At 51.5% G+C, this 16,657-nt stretch overlaps 2 protein-coding genes across 2 annotated transcripts in view; one reads left to right on the top strand and one right to left on the bottom strand.

The window, feature by feature from the left end:
* Positions 1–16,657, bottom strand: part of C3H9orf78 (chromosome 3 C9orf78 homolog) — a 416,805-nt gene that overhangs the window by 233,393 nt on the left and 166,755 nt on the right. The window lies entirely within an intron of this gene.
* The window catches only part of GPR107 (G protein-coupled receptor 107), a 51,671-nt gene that overhangs the window by 34,314 nt on the left and 700 nt on the right, over positions 1–16,657 (top strand). Inside the window, exons 15-17 of the mRNA XM_065928248.1 lie at positions 10,814–10,863; positions 12,624–12,707; positions 13,634–13,755. Coding sequence (XP_065784320.1) covers positions 10,814–10,863; positions 12,624–12,707; positions 13,634–13,755 — 256 coding nt within the window. The remainder of the gene's footprint in view (positions 1–10,813; positions 10,864–12,623; positions 12,708–13,633; positions 13,756–16,657) is intronic.

Below are 16,657 nucleotides of genomic sequence, written 5' to 3'. Positions count from 1 at the left end.
CTTGATCCAAGTTCTTTCATTGAACTGACTTAGGCTGGGGGATGCTCTTGAGCTCATCTCCAGATGCATACTTCACTCTGTACTTTGAAAACCGTGACACTGGCAGAGTCAGGGCAGCCGTGTCCCCGCCATTGACGTCTCCCCTGCAGAGAACTCAGGGACAGCTGGCTGTGCTGGCAGGCCCTGCTCAGGCGTGACTGCTGAGTGGCCGAGCCCTGCTCTGCCGCCCAGGACAGTGGTGAGGCGGCACGGGGAGGCTCGGATGAGCACCCTGCCCGCGACCACTGGGTCTGGAATGTGCTGTTGACCCTCTGCCCCTCAGCTTGCCCTTCCTGAGATCTTGCCCACCCTTGAGACAGCTGACAGAGTGAAGGCCGAGGATGATGAAACCTCCTACTGGAATTTGAAGCTTTTTGCTGGATGGAGCCTGACACTTTGGTTCTTATTCTTAGGCTCATTATTCCACTGACTAATCACATGACCTTGACAGCGACTTGGGCTTAAGAATGGCAGCTTCAAGTGCCGTCCACGCTGACTGATCGTGAGCAGGGGACACGCATTTGTCGTCGTTCTCCGTGCTCTTGGGGTTCGTGGTGCTTTCAGGGAGTGTGGGTTTGCGTTGTTGTTGACCTCTGTCTCTGGATTCCTTCTGACTGAAGCTGAGAGAGTTTAAAGGGAAACACGAAGGGCGAGACTGCCCCCTGTCCCAAAGTCATGCGTCTGTCTCCTCTCACACGCGGTGGCTCCTCTCGGGTCCTTTGTCATTTAGAGTCCCTGCTGCGCTGCGTTCTGAGAGGCGGCCTCATGGAGTCTTCACAGGCACAGCTGACTGCTGCCGCTGCGTTTCGAGCCTGCCAGAGCTCACCGTTTCTGCCCTTGAGCCTGCCTTCCTGTTCCTTTGTCTTTCTCCAGTGTCATTAGCTCAGAGGATGCCTTGGGGATACACGCCCTGCGTCTAATTAACAGTCTCTGCTTCTGAGCATCTCCCTCCCCCTCGCCCTCTTGAGTTTCTGAGGAAAATTTCAGAGGAATCATTCTGGGGAATCTTAGCTTTAATGTGAGCTTCAAAAGCCCTGAAACAAATGGTGGTTGGCTGGTTGCTGGGGGAGTGGACAAGTGGCTTCATTCCAGCAGCTGCCATGTTCTGAAAGTAGCTGTGACCTCCAGAGGTCACAACGGTTCGTCAGGGCGACCGCCCTCCAGAGGGTCCTCGGGATCAGAACTTTCTTCGTAATGTGACGTGATCAGCCTTCTTTGCTGTTGATCTTTGCACTGGTGTCGCAGAAGCAGTGGTGCGTAGACCTGCTGGCGCCTCAGCACACTTCACCGCGGTGGCCCCAAACTGCTGGTGGCCGCTGCCTTCTCTTCATTTTCAGCTACTCGCAGGGGTGGAGAAGGCTCGTTTCACGGAAGAGTGCCCTTGATGAATTAGGAGAAACTTTTAGCGTCGTTGCACTGCAGCCCTTGGACATACATCTTTCACCACTCTGTGTGGAGTGGGCCGTGCCCAGGAAGCATTTCCGCTTCCCTCTGGACTGTGGTGGTCATCTTGAGGAAGAGCACGTGTGGCAGTTGTGTGAGCTGTGAGCTCCGCTAGCTGCTTTTCCGCAGGACGTTTTTTGGGGCTGTGCTGGGTCTTTGCTCCTTTTGCGTGGGCTTCTGTCCAGTTGCGATGTGAGGTCTTCTCCTGGCAGTCTTCTCTTGTGGAGCATGGGCTCCAGGGCGTGCGCGTTAGTAGTTGTGGCTCACAGGCTTAGTTGCCTCAAAGCGTGTAGCATCTTCCGTGACCCAGGGATCGAACCAATGTCGCCTGCGTTGGCGGACGGATTCTTAACCACTGGGCCAGCAGGGAAGGCCCAGGACACTGTTTTTACTTGAAGGAATGATGATGATCAAACTGCAGTTACTCAGGCCTGGGCTTTTGACAGACATTTTCTTGAAAATGAATGAAGTGTGTATGTCCCTTCAGAAAAGAAGAAGTATTTGTTGTCAGTGATCTCATTTTCACTTGAAAACACAGGTTTTAATTTAGGAAAATGTAGAATCTACCCCTGTAAACTTGACAGCTTCCCAATTCTTAACAGACATCTGGTATAAACAGAGGTGATATTAACAAATGTAAATATTTTACGATATTTATGATATTTTAAATATTTTATGAAAAGTTTCAGTATTTCAGAGGTCTCTTTTAACTCAGAGAATATTTTTCCACCTGATGAATGCATGTTACACACACAGACAATATTTTCCACCTGATCAATACATGTTACACGTGCAGGAATAAAAGATCTGTTCAAAGCTTGAGATGGACCAGCAGATTTTACTCTGTGACAGTGTGAAAGTTCATCGCTACAGTTTCAGATTCCTCATCTTAGTTATCTTTAAGAAGCTACCACTTGTCAAGCTTTAATGCAAAATCAAAGACGACTGTTTGCAGTTCTCTGAGAAGGCCTGCCTCTGATCAGGCCCTATTTTTTTTTTATAAACTTCAATCAGAACAGTCCCTCACACCAGATTGAAGGCAGAAGCAAATACGAGAATCCAGTTCTGTTCTATTAGGCCAGACATTAAAGGGATTTACAAAAATGGGAAACAGTTTGATTCTTCTCCTGAAGTTTGAGTTTTTTAATTTTATGAGGAAAACATTGTTTATATTAACACGTAATGTATTTATTTTTGTTGACCTATAAATGAATTATTAAATATTTAAAAAATTTGCTTCAATTTCTAATATGGTAGGTACTGGTAGACTTGACCCACATTAACAGAAGCTCTTGAAAGTGGGAAGGGGTCCCAAGACCGAAAGTTTGAGAACCGTGTGTTAGGGATGAGATTTGCTGAGTCTCTGGTGGGCACGAGGACCGTGAACGGGGGTGGAAGTCTACCTGGTTCTCTTCTCCTGTGCCTGCCAAGCCCGTTTCAGACTTAGTTGGCCATATTCTTGTGACGAAGATGTCTGTTCATTCTGGACAATTAAGTGGGGGGATGTTTTATTTGGGTTTATTCATACAAACAGGCCTAACAAAAAAACCCACTGCTGAGAAAGGAAGAGAAATAACCTTCCGCCTGTTTCTGTAGATAGTTTTATTGGAACACAGCCGTGCCTCTGTGTATGGCTGTGGTCTGTGGCCACTTCTGCACTGCGCTGGCAGAGCTGAGGGGCTGTGGCAGAGACCACCTGGCCCACAGGCCCTGAAACGCTTGCTCTCCAGCCTGTGCAAAAAGAGCTTTGCCGGCCTCTGGCTGCTGTAGACATTCGAGAGATACCGTCTTAGAAACTGCACCTTCAGTGTAGTGGTGTTGACTGACTTCACTCTGTACTGAGCACTTCGAAAACTAAAGCTCACACTGCTTTTAAGTATTTACTGAACTCCAACTCTGTGTCCAGAACTGTGTTTGTTGTTTTTTGATTGGAACAGTAACTTTTAGGTCATCCTCTGCCCTGATATTTTACCTAACCTGTTACTCCAGTGGGAATCAGTGATTTTCTTTAAGGAACACAGTGGCTGTCTCTCTGGGTGGTGTGACAGAAGCATTCAGAGAACGCCCGTATCTCCTGTGGCGTGAGGTGAGGGGCATGGGTCAAGCCTGTGGAGGGTTCCCTTCTGTGCTCAGGGCCGTCTCACTGAAGCACGTGGCGACCCTCTGACTCTGCTATTTGTCCCGTGGCGTCCGTGATGCCCTACCCCGGCATGTGGCACCCGGCACCACAGGTGTGGGCAAGGGTATGTGGCCTTCAACAAATTTTCAAACAAGTCTGTGACCCTGGGAAGGATGAAAACCATAGCTAAGTAGACTGTCAGGAAGACAGAATGAGAGCAAAAAAAATATCTATTTTTTGAGATTGGCTTAATGCAATGATTTTTCATTTCTTTAAACCTCACAACCTCTCCTATCTCAGATCACCCAAAATTCCTTCTCTGTCATCATCCTGGTCACAGCTTCTGGTCAACACTTTGAAGTAGTCACTTAACCAGGGATACCACCCTGAGTTCGTGTAACCTACAGCCGAAAGCAAAGGGGCCTCTCACATTCCTAGGCTGAGAACCGCCTCCTCGCGACACATTGCCAGTTTTTTGTCCCACGTGTGCTCCATTGCTAAGTGGCGTCCAGCTCTTCGTGACCCATGGGCAGTAGCCCACCAGGTTCCTCTGTTCATGGGATGCTCCAGGCAAGAATACTAGAGGGGTTGCTATGCCCTCCTCCAGGGGATCTTCCCTGGAGGGGATCGAACCCATGTCTCTTGGGTCTGCCGCATTGACAGATGAATTCTTTACCACTGTGCCACCTGGGAAGCCCCTGTTTTTTAGGAGGCCTTTGAAACATTGGGGACCTAATTGCCTGAGGAGTCCCTCCCTCGGCCCCCCAGCAGGCCTGCTCAGCGATCTGGGTTCTTTGTCTGGGGGATACCAGCATGCATTTGACTCAGGGTCTTGAGGCAGACACAGCTGAAAGCAGCTCTTGTCGATCGCTGCAGCACTCAGGGAGGTCAGGTTCTCTTCTGGAGAAGACGTTGTCCGCTACTGACCAGGCTGTGTCTTCTAGCAGCGGGATGTCTATCCACCTTTCTTGCCGCAGTGGACTGAATACATGCCGTGGGCACAGCCTCGGGCTGGGGAGGGTGGGGCCCAGACATGCTGGTCAGCACAGCTCATCACAGTGGTTGCTGGAGACAGCGTGATGGGGTGAGTGCTGACAGCAGCAGAGGTGGAGATTGCTCGGCCCTGAGGACCCCTCAGCCCCCTAGCAGGGGGTTCTTTAGTTTCTAGAGAAGCCCTTCGCAGAGTTACGTTCCTCGTCAGCCACTCTCTCAGGCCATTCTTGTTTCTTTTTACTAGTCATTCAAGGTAAACGTTTGCTTATAAGATGTGCACACAGCTCTTACCTAGTCACTTCAGTTACTTTTGACCACTCCTGGGTCGCTGGAGTGGATGTTTTAAGTGGATTTTGGAAACATATTTTGCACCACTTTTTCACATGAGTCTCAACATCATGATGGTCAAAAATTTCATCCTATTAGTAGTCTTCATTTTCTTAGCAGACCCTTTCCCGCCCTTGTTCCTGATACCTTCTCTGTGAGGTTAGTGGGGTCTCTCCTTAATGAGGTCAGAGGGCACCCCGTGAGCTAATCGGTCCCCAGTAAGGACACTTTCGGAGCAGGGTGGCCCCAAGTCAGGAGTGGCCTGGCTCTCTGAGTCTCTGTCCCCCGCCCAGAGTGGGCCCGCGTCCGGAGCGGAGGCAAACTGGAGCCCGTACTGTTGAGAGTGAGTCAGCCCGAGTTTCCCGCTGGTCCAGCTTTGCCACCACACTCATTTCTGTAATTTTTGTGTTTGACTCAAAATTGCTCCAAAGCAGTAGGGAGGAAGCAGGGAAAAGCTGATGGGTAGGAGGGATGTTTTTAAACCTCAAGGCTTTCTGGGAAAGGATTGTTTGGAAAATTTTCCACCTGTAGGTGACTTGTGGGCCTTCGCCTCTGCGTTTCCCATAGATCCTCTGGTATTAATCCCTCAGGATGGATTGCTGGCAGCTCCTGGGCATTGATGAGCATTCCAAGCCACCATCACGTCCCTGGGCTCCTGGTGAATTACGAGGCTGTGAATTGCCTTTCTTTCAGCACAAAGTGTTGGGATGAAAAGCTTGTTGGTCCTTGGAGAGAGGGTCTTGGGTTTGAGCAGTGCCCTCCTCGCTTGCAAGCTGTGTGACCTTGGTAATGTACTAAACCCTACAGGCCTGAATCCTTCACGTATGAGGCATTGGAGGCGGTGGCCCTGCCCTGATCTTGTGAGGATCACACGAGGTGAAGCTTGGAGTGTGTATGGCCTGGTGCCTGGTTACTGCTCAGTAGATGTGACGACCAGCTTGTTGTTTAGTCGCTCAGTCGTGTCTCTTTGCGACCCCGTGGACTGTAGCCTGCAGGGCCCCTCTGTCTATGGGATTTTCCAAGCATGAATACTGGAGTAGGTTGCCGTTTCCTCCTCCAGGGTATCTTCCCAGCCCAGGGATAGAAGCTGCGTTTTCTGCATTGGCAGGCAGATTCTTTACTGTCTGAGCCACCAGAGAAGCCCTGTGAGGACCAGCCCTGTTGTTTTTCTCGTGGTCCCAGTTCTGGACCATCAGGGATGACCTCTGGGGAGGAAGGGCACGGTCTGCCGTCCTGCCAGCCTGTGTAGTGACCCTGTGGCGTACAGAGGGAAGGTGAGGTGACGGTCCAGGGAGGGGGTGGCCTTTCCTCTGGACGGGTTGCCCATGTGCTGCTGCATCAGAGGACTGTCTTGTTAAGCAGGTGAGAGGCCCGGGCTCCTCCCGCCTTGGTGGGCACCTGTTCTGTTTCCATTGGTAAAAAGCGTCTGCTGGAAACGAGAGTCACGGCCGTTTTCCTGAGCGTGAGTGGGAGGGAGAGGAACCCGCAAGCCGTCAGCCTTGTAGGAGCTCCTGAAGCAGCGGGGCCGCTCCCCTTCCCTGCCTCCCATTCCTGTCCTTCCCCAATCCCTGGGAGGCTTTTCAGAAGCTTCCAGCCAGGCCCAGTTCCAGAAGAGTCAGGGGCAAGCTGGGCGTCTGTCCGTCGGTAAAGCCCTCCAGGGGATTCTGGCGCTCACCCCAGTTAAGAGCCACCGCCAGGAAGGAGTTGTAACCGACCGAAAAGAAACTCTCCTGTGAAGGCGACCGATGCCCGGAGACGGCAGTGCAGACTGGGCACAGGCGCACGGCGTTCTGATGGTGCAGGGCCCGGAGTGCAGGTCTCCTGGCTCCGGTCCGGGGGTGTTTTTCCTGCCACCACACTCATTCTTTTACCATATTTGCTGCTCCTCGTGGTGGGTCAGAAATAGCCCAGACCTCGGGAACCTGCAGTCCTGCGGGAGGCCAGCCCCGCCGTGGTCCAGCGGGCTGCAGGCTGTCAGCGTCCTTAGCTGCAGGGAAAGCTTCTCTGGAAGAAGAGCCAAGGGAGGCTTGGGATTCCGGGCTGCGACCTGCTCCATCACTGCTCCTTGCACCCTGCTGGCAAGGCTCCCCCTCGGAGCCGGTGCCTCCCCCTGCCCAGCAGGCTGACTCAGCGTGCGCATATGGCTGCCCCGCTGCCAGGAGAGCCCGGGGCCACCGCTTGTCCCGATCACTTGTGAGAGCCTGGGCTCCTGCCAGAGGCGGCGGTCGCTGCAGCCCAGTCGCTCCTGGACTGAAACTACATACACTCGAACAAAACAGGAGCTGGGGGTGCTAACCCTCTGCGCAGTTGAAAATCAGAGGACAGCTTCAGTTGGCCCTCCGTCACTGCTGTTCCTACATCTTATACACCACAGGTCCTGTAGTACTGTGGTATTTACCATTGGAGAATGGTGCCATTTACCGTTTGGAAACTTACCATTGGGAAAAAATAACGTATATTTGACCTGGACCGGAGCAGGTCAAATCTGTGTTGTTCAGGGATCAACTTAATCCTAATATAATCCTAATGCTTTAACATCAGATGCTCCTCCACTGCTTAAACCCATGTGCTATTTGGGTTCCACGTACTGCCTCATCCATCCCCCAGCAGCCCCAGTGGTAGGTGGTGGTGGTGGTGGTGGTCTTGTTTTACAGGTGAAGGAACTGAGGCTCAGAGAAGTCAGGCGACTTACCTGAGATCACACAGCCCATAAGCAACACAGATGGAATTTGAACCCAGGGTGTTCAGATGTGCAGCGCCTGCACTGTTAGCCCGTCTTATTTCTCACAACAATAAGGGAGCTTTATTCCTGCCTTTGCAGCCTGGGCTGTGGCGAGAACACCCTTGTGGGACCTCACAGCCTGATCCCACAAGCAGCAGTCTCACACACAGATGTCTTTCTCGTGACTGGAAGTGATGTCCGTCGTGGCGGGGGGTTTCCAGGTCAAACTTGAGCTCTGTGCGTCACCACTGATGGTTCCCAAGGTCCGCTTATCCATCCTAGCATGTGTCTGGTGGAGAAGGCAGTGGCAGCGCACTCCAGTACTCTTGCCTTGACAATCCCATGGACAGAGGACCCTGGTAGGCTGCAGTCCATGGGGTCGCTAAGAGTCGGACACGACTGAGCGACTTCACTTTCACTTTTCACTTTCATGCATTGGAGAAGGAAATGGCAGCCCACCCCAGTGTTCTTGCCTCGAGAATCCCAGGGACGGCGGAGCCTGGTGGGCTGCCGTCTGTGGGGACACACAGAGTCGGACATGACTGAAGCGACTTAGCCGCAGCAGCAGCAGCATATGTCTGGGGGTGACCTGGTGTCGTTGCCCATGCTGACGTTTCCCCGTGGGGCCTGGACGTGGGTGTGCAGGCTCACTTGTCACGTCCTTCCTGGCCTGCCTCACTCCCGGGTGTCTGATGGGCAGCTCTGGTGGCACACGTCCCAGGGAGGTGGCAGTGTGGTGCCTTCCCGTCCTCTCCCTTCCTCTCACCCCCACGAGACCCGCAGTGTCCTCGCCCCCCTGCCTCCCCCTGCCCCTGATTTCCTTCCCATGAAAGGGGGCGGGGGGCAGGGGCTTCAGACTTCCCCTGAAGAATTCTCCGGTATCCTCAACATCACCCCTGCTCCAAACCACTAAGACGAGGTCACCTTGTTCCCCGCTCTGCACTGACAGGGACCCCCCAACTGCTTAGAGGAACCTCCAAAAGTTCAAAGTGTTGCCCACACCCTGGCAGTGAAAGAGCAGTCTTAACTACTGGACCATCAGGGAACTCCCCGGGCTCTTATTCTTAATTCTTCCATCCTTTCTCCAAAGAGGTGGTTAGAAAATGATGATGTGATCCAGGCTCTGCTCTGCTCGAGACCCTCCAGAGGCTCCCTGGGGCCTCGGCACCCTCAAGGAGGCCACTTGTGGTCTGCGTCTGACTCAGTCTCAGGTTTCGTCCTCCTCCCGGCAGAGCCCCCAGCCTGTCCGGCACCTCCAGGCCTGGGTGCCTGCTCCTCGCAAGCGTCCTCTCGGCTTGACCCCTCCACTCTCCCTCCCTCCTGAGCCCGTCAGGCCTCTGCTTGGACACCACCTCCTTTGGAAGTCCTGACCCTCCCCCCGTCCCCCGGTCTGCCTCGGGAGCCCTTCGTTGGGGGTGGCCATGGCAACCACGCACATCCCGGCTCGGCACCTTGAAATCCAGGAATAGAAACGCGCCTCTTCTCTCCTTTGGGTTCTTGCTGAAGCAAAGGCAGGAGTTTCATTTGCCAGGATCTATTTCAGCAAGCAAAATTCAAAAGAGACTTCTAAAGTGTTTTCATCATGTAAATGGTCCGATTGTTGGTGCCATTCTTTCTCAGTTACTCAAAATGAAGAGGATTAAACGTCCAAATGTAGGAGTGATTTGCTTGTGTGGAAGGGCCCCAGGTCTCAGAGGCCACCTGGTTTTGTGGGGCAGAGTGCAGCACGAGCTGGCCGTCTCTTCGACCGCCACCAGTGTGAGCAGGTTCGAGCACGCACAGGAGGAACACTACTTTATACAGACGTGCAGAGTTTTAAATCTGGTGACATAGTCATCTGTCACTTCTTGGTTTCAGCATCTTGTCCTCAGTGAAACGTCTCCTGTCCTGCAGACGGGGAGGAGTCCCTGACCCCACACTGCACCGCCCGGGTCTCTGTGGGCTGGGCATGGTGAGGGGGCGGCCCTGATCCAGCGCCTCTCCTTCCCTGAGGGACGGAAGCCGCTGCCCTGGGGCAGGCTGCACGGTCACCGCTGCATCCTGGGGCCCGGCCCAGAGTCAGCGTAGATGAAAAAGGACGGAGAACCAGAGAGACTTAATAACAGCAGGACCACCAGAGGGGTTGCTCGATAAGAAAGCTTTGGCTTCCCTGCCTCCTTCATTTACCTCCTTCAGGTGCTACATGAGTGTCTGAGTCCATCGTGCTGTAGACACGGTGTCAGAGCCTCTCAGTTTGGGGAGTTAGAATTACCCAGGTTTTCTGAACCCCATTGGCACACTCAGTTTCTCAGAGCAGGTTCTTACAGATAACTGTTAGTTGGTGATCACCTTGAAGGTTAATTTAGGATTCCAGGGATCTCTTTGGGAACCTAAGCTCGACTGTCCCCCCATTAATCATGAGCCAGAGGAGGGAGACACGGGAAGTCTATCCGTCACCATCCACAGTTCCATTCCTAAAGGGAACCAGTAATTAAATGCTGTTAAGCAAAATTAATTCGCCTCCTGCCGGAAGGTTGATGATGAATGAAAGGCTCACTAATCGGAGAGGGAGCCAGGCTACCCTCTGTGGTCATCAATATTTCATGGCCGTTGGCGGTGGCAGGAAGTTAGCTGTTCCTGGCTCCCTGACCTTGAGCAGTCTTGGAGGTAGGACAGAGCTGGGGAGGTCATATTTAAAGGGCTTTGTTACCAGACACAGTGAAAACCTAAGTGAAATTTGCAATACACGCCCATGGGTTAATTGGATTTACTCCCTCAGTTAGCTGGAGGGTCCCCTGAGACCATTGCTAGTGGAGTTGCAGCCCTATAGCCGCAGCGGCAGAGCTGAAATGTTTAATGGTGGCTTTGCGGGTTGGAAGAGTTGGAATTTGTAGTGTCTGTTGATTTCTGTGGTGTCACTATCCTCCCAGAAAGGCCGTTTAAAGCTCCCGAACCCAGGATGGGAAGGAACGCTGGTTTGCTGAAGCTGGGGGCTCCAGTCTGCTGCCCCCAAGACTCCCAGATCCTTCCTGGAGTTGGGGGGAGACCCTGCAAGCCTTCATGTCCAGAACCACAGAGGCGCCCCCATCTGCATTAGCCTCGGCCTCTGGACCGCGAGTGTGCTTGCTGGTGACAAGCTTTAAAAATGAGAAAAGCAGCAGCTTCTCACATTGTTGTCCTCTTCTCCCCAGCTGCTATTAACTTAGCGAAGCTGAAACTTTTCAGACATTACTACGTCTTGGTGAGTAAAAAATTCCTCAGTCTGTGAATAAGGTCAGTTCAAGGAATAGAGCTAATGAACTGGCTCCCGGGAGCTGTGGGGATTTCATTGAACAAAACCAAGTGGTGGCTGTAGACATGGGAAATTAAGTATCTGAGTTACTTACTACAAAGTTTTAGTTTTAAATCTGGGTTTAAATGCTCAGAAACCTAACACATGCTTGATACTTTTTAAATGCGGGATGATAGACAGCAAAAGTCATTTATGACCCTGAACCTTCTGCTCCTTCCCTGTTCTCACTCCTTCCCCCAGGTATTATGGTTAACACTTGAGTCATTACTTTTCTAGATTCTTTACTAGGCAAATGCCATGCGTAGCTGTTCCTTTAACTTACTTTTTTAAGAAATTGGCTTACAAAATTGGGATCATATCTAAAAACATGACTGAAATGTACACGTAAAGTCCTTATAACCGTACCACCAAAAGGGGGACTTGCTATAAAATATTAGGATCATAATTTCCTGGAATGTATAAGCTATGGGTCTCCTAGAATTTTGCTTCCCTACTCCCAGACTAAAGCTTCGTCGTCATTTTCATCTGTGGTTTTGGCACTGACTGTCACTGCACAGTCCCTTCCCCATAAGCCTGTCTGCCCTGGGCACAGGTCAGCGAGCTGTCCGCTCCCAGTGGGTCCGCATGTTGAATCCTTGTCATGCCCTTCCTCACTAGGGCACTTAGGATGCTGGTCCGTCCTCTGAGTGTGGACCTCGAACATTCACAGGATCTCCTGAAGAGACTAAAAGCCAATGTTTTCCCCATATGGTTTTATTTTGCTGTTATTGCTGGAAAACATTTCTCAAAGCCTGGAACTGAAAAACTATTACCCTTTGGGGCTGGAGATCAGTTGGTTATATATGAGAATTTTATTTTCTTGGGCTCCAAAATCACTGCAGACTGTGACTACAACCATGAAATTAAAAGACTCTTACTCCTTGAAAGGAAATCTGACACACCAAGATAGCTTATTAAAAAGCAGAGACATTACTTTGTTGACTAAGGTCCATGTAGTCAAAGCTATGGTTTTTCCAGTAATCATGTATGGATGTGAGAGTTGGACCATAAAGAAGGCTGAGTGCCGAAGAATTGATGCTTTTGAATTGTGCTGGAGAAGACTCTTGAGAGAGTCACTTGGTCTGCAAGGAGATCAAACCAGTCAATCCTATAGGAAATCAACCCTGAGTATTCATTGGAAGGAAGGATGCTGAAACTCCAATACACTGGCCACCTGATGCAAAGAGCTGACTCATTGGAAAAGACCCTGATGCTGGGAAAGATTGAGGGCAAAAGGAGAAGGGGCCACAGAGGATGAAACAGTTGGATGGCATCACCAACTCAATGGACATGAGTTTGAGCAAACTCCAAGAGATAGTGAAGGGAAGCTTGGCATGCTGCAGTCCACGGGGTCACAAATTGCTGGACATGACTTAGCAACTCAACAACAACACCAAAAATGTATGAGAATTAGGTGAGAAGGAGGTTACTCAGGAGTTAAGAGCAAAGTATCCTGTCCAGTGTCCATCAATATCTTAGTCACCTAGAGAAAAAGAGGAAATCCTCTCAAGTAGTGGAGAGTTTCTCTCTCTGCTGACTGATTGATTAGCACTGTAAGTGTCAAATAACTTTGTTCAGGCAGCTCCGCTTTCCCCTTAGCAGACTGTTGGAAGAAAGTAGTGCTGTGATTTCTGCACTGGCTTTATTCTTGTGTCTCTGTTCCTCATTAGATCGTATGTTACATATACTTCACCAGGATTATCGCATTTCTCCTCAAACTCGCTGTTCCGTTCCAGTGGAAGTGGCTCTATCAGGTACGCTGCTCAGGGGACAGCACCAGGGATCTTGTGGCTGAGTGGGAAGTCCTGGGGTAACTTGAGATGGCTCCAGATTCACTTGGCACTGGCCACTAAGACCGTCTGTCTCTTCTGGTCTACAGTTAAGATGTGTTTGTCCAGGAGAGCTGCTGGATTACATGAGAAATCTGGAATTGATTTAGTTTTCAATTTTAAAAGTCCTTGAAGAGGAAAAAACCCAGGCAGAGAAAGCCTTGCCCAGTATAATTCAAACCTCGATGCAGTGGGGCCGTATCCTTCAGTTAAAGGGCTTAGAATAGCTTAGAATCCAGACCTCCCTTCTTCTTGCCCATTGTTGTTGTTATTTCAGTAATAAAGTTATCTTTGCAGTATACTAGAGCTAGTTTAACTACGGGGCAGTCACCAAATGACTTTGAGACTATTTTTTGGAAGCTCTCACTCGGGGCTTTGGACACAGTAGGGAAATGTATGTATATAAAGAGCTCTTCAAAGATGCCAGTGAAGACTTAAAGCAAGGAGTCTCAGATGTCCTCTCTGGGCAAAAGTGAAAGTCGCTCAGTCGTGTCTGACTCCTTGCAACCCCATGAACTGTACAGTCAGTGGAATTCTCTAGGGCAGAATACTAGAGAGGGTAGCCTTTCCCTTCTCCAAGGGATCTTCCCAGTCTAGGGATTGAACCTGCAGGGATTGAATCTCCCACATGCCAGGTGGATTCTTACCAGCTGAGCCACAAGGGAAGCCCTCAAGGCAGAAGGCTTCAGCAAGTCCCATAAGGAACATGGTCCCGAACGGTCAGCCTTGGCGTTTGAGTGACTGACCAGTGAGCGGTGGGTTATCGGGGGGCAGGGCGGACAGTTTGGTCCCACTGCTTTCTGGAGAACAGTATTCTAATCCCTTTCTTTGGGGTGGTTTTAAATTTGCAGCTCCTGGATGAAATGGCCACACTGGTGTTCTTTGTTCTCACGGGGTATAAGTTCCGTCCAGCCTCAGACAACCCCTACCTACAGCTCTCTCAGGAAGAAGATGACTTGGAAATGGAATCTGTGTAAGCACCCCCTTCCCCCCTTCCCCTCCCTGTCCCCACCCCACTGAGAGCAGCGTGGAGTGAGCGGAAGCAGATCGTTGCCCCAGGGGTGGGCCCTCAGGCCCCAGGCTTTGCATTCAGTGTGAGGTGCGTTATCTGCCCAGCCTCGCCTGCTCCTTTCAGGGGAAGTGGAACTCGCCATCCTCTGAGGCCTCCTTGGAGCCTGCTGCCAGCAGCTGAGCAGCAAGAACTTGGGGATCCTTGAGGATGGGTGGCCCCACTCCCCACTGGGCCTGCTGGTGGAAGCGCAGGTCTGACAGTGTAATCATACAAGTCATCTTTAAGTCCGCTAATGATCCTCACATGTCCTTCATCATCAGATAACTTGATGGCTTTTCACAGCTAGCACAGTGACTTGACCTATATCTGAGCTGTAAAAAGAGCTTTTCTGAGTCACAGCCTAAACATGACTCCAGGGTCCTGTTTTCCGGGAAGGGGCAGTCATTTTCTAGAGAAGTGAATAGTGATTGAGAATATTTGCTTGTAAACTGATGAACTCTGATGGGCCAGGTCAGCAGTTGTGTTTGATGACGCGCCTGCAGCTGAGTTCCTCCTTGTCCATTCTTTGAAGTGTGTGGCCTCCAGCACAGCCAGACTGCCTCTCTTCTGGTTCAGAGGCTGAGCCTCGGCCCATGGCAGGCTCTGCTGGGCTGGCAGGCAGGTCAGGCAGCGTGGGATGCGTTCAGCTCCTCTGCGGAAATAGTAATTGGAAGCAGAGCCTACTGCTGGGCCCCAAACACCAGCTTCCTGTTGTGTAGAGGAAGAAACCCCTGTTACAGGCAGTGGAGGGGAGCGCTGGGGAACCGCCAGATTTGCGTTTTCTAGAAGTAGCAGAATCCGAGTAAGGACCTCTGGTTGAAGAGGCACAAATGAGCGTCCATCTGGGGTTGAGTATGCGTGTGTGCTAAGTCGCTCAGTCGTGTCTGACTCTTTGCGACCCTGTGGACTGCAGCCCGCCAGGCTCCTCTGTCCATGGGGTTCTCCAGATAAGAATACTGGACTGGGTTGCCATGCCTTCCTCCCGGGGATCTTTCTGACCCAGGATCACACGTGCACCTCTTACGTCTCTTGCATTGGCAGGCGGGTTCTACACCACTAGTGCCACCTGGGAAGCCCAAAGTTAACTATACATTTATTTTTTGCTGTAACTTATTTGGGACCACATTTTACAAAACGCCTCTTCCTGTTAGGTTTCTTTTCAGAAACTCCCCTGCCCTCCTCCCTCCGCCTGCATCTTACTCTTGCTCCTCATCTTTCAACACAGGCTTCAGAGCATCCTCGCGTCCCCCACCCCACCCTGGTAGAGGTGGTTCCTCACCCTGAGCCGTCGTCAGGCCTGCGTCCTGGCACCCCCATCTTGTCTGAGGTGGCTCTGCATGTCCACCTGAAAGACGGTCCATTCTGCTGGGCACTGCGCCCCCTGAGAGCACCGGCTCCAACTTCATCACTCTCTGTCCTTGCCCCAGGCCTGTCATGATAGAGGGAACGTGGTTTTCTCAGTCGGGCCACCGTCTGGCAAGGAGTATTTCCTTAGGGAAAGCGAGGGAGCAAAGGCTGCCCCAAGCCTGCCGTCCGAGCCGTCCCTGGGTCGTGATGCTGGAGTCCTCAGCGTCCGCACGTGTTGAGCTCCTTGGCTTTCTTAACACGGTGCAGCAGCCACACAACCAACTCTACACTCACCAGCATCCTCTGCAGGAATCCCTCGGTTCCCACAAAAACCACCTCCCGGTCCTGGCTTTACCAGAAGAACAGATAACCAAGAGAAAAGCCCAGCCCTGGGGAGGCCTGGATGGCCCCGAGGCTTGGTTGCAGCAGCAGCATGACAGCAGAGAAGAAGGGAGAGAAAGTTGTCTCTTCTCACTCCGTGTAAAATCGTTTCTCTGCTGTATGGATCCAGCTGGGCAAACTCATGTCACGGATAGAGCCGCTGAGTTGCCGTTTGTAGGTGACAGGATCTGGGTGTTGGTGGGGGCAGAGGAAGGGTCCTTGGAGAGAGAGTGCTGGGTTGGCTGATTGAATTTTACTTTACTGATGAGGAAATTCCTCTTGGTCCACGATGGGGGTACATAGGTGCCTCATGTTTCTTAGAGTACTTTGGAGATGCTGGGCCGGGGTGTTTGTTTTTAAGGCTCTTTTGTAGAACGTTTTCAGATTCATAACGTTGAACAGAATTGAACAGGGGATGCAGATATTTCCTCTGTGTCCCCCCGACCCACACGTGTGTAGCTTTCTCCATCGTCAGCATCCCCTCCTCAGGGTCCGTTCCTTACAACTGATGAACCTGTGCTGGCTCAGCGTTGAAACCCGAGCCCGCAGTTTACAGTAGGGCTCACGCTTGGTGTTGCGGGTTTGGACAGACGTGTGCCCGCGTCAGAGACGTACAGCATCGCTGCGGTGCCCGGAAACCACCCGGGCTCCGCCGACCAGGGGGGCTCGTGTCTGCTCGTGTTCCTGTGGTGTAGCCACGCGGTTGCATCGCGAACACGGAAAGTCTCAGGCTCTGTCTAACTCCCACTTTGTGAAGCAGGAGGCTGTCCTCTCCGGGACCCCACCTTCTCAAGGGATGTCGTGATTCACTCCCGGTCTCTGTAACAGTCAAAGAGTCTTTGGGCCCGGAAGGTTCCTCCAAACCCGTGGTTCTGTCCCAGGTCTCAGAAGTGATCCACTGTGGCTGTTTAGTATAAATGGTCTACAGCTGATTAACTTTTTTTTCCCAGAATGTTAATTATGTCACAGATAATGGTGTCATAGTTGTGACTGGTTTTATGTATGTATATAAAACATAGAACTTTGTGACAGGGAGAGAGGTTAACGTTGGCTGTGCTAGCAGCTGACACGCGGTGACTCAGCACGGCGGAGCGCC

Source organism: Muntiacus reevesi, chromosome 3 (genome assembly GCF_963930625.1).
Source record: "Muntiacus reevesi chromosome 3, mMunRee1.1, whole genome shotgun sequence".
In the NCBI taxonomy this organism is placed as follows: domain Eukaryota; kingdom Metazoa; phylum Chordata; class Mammalia; order Artiodactyla; family Cervidae; genus Muntiacus; species Muntiacus reevesi.
This window is presented reverse-complemented; position numbering and strand designations above follow the sequence as displayed.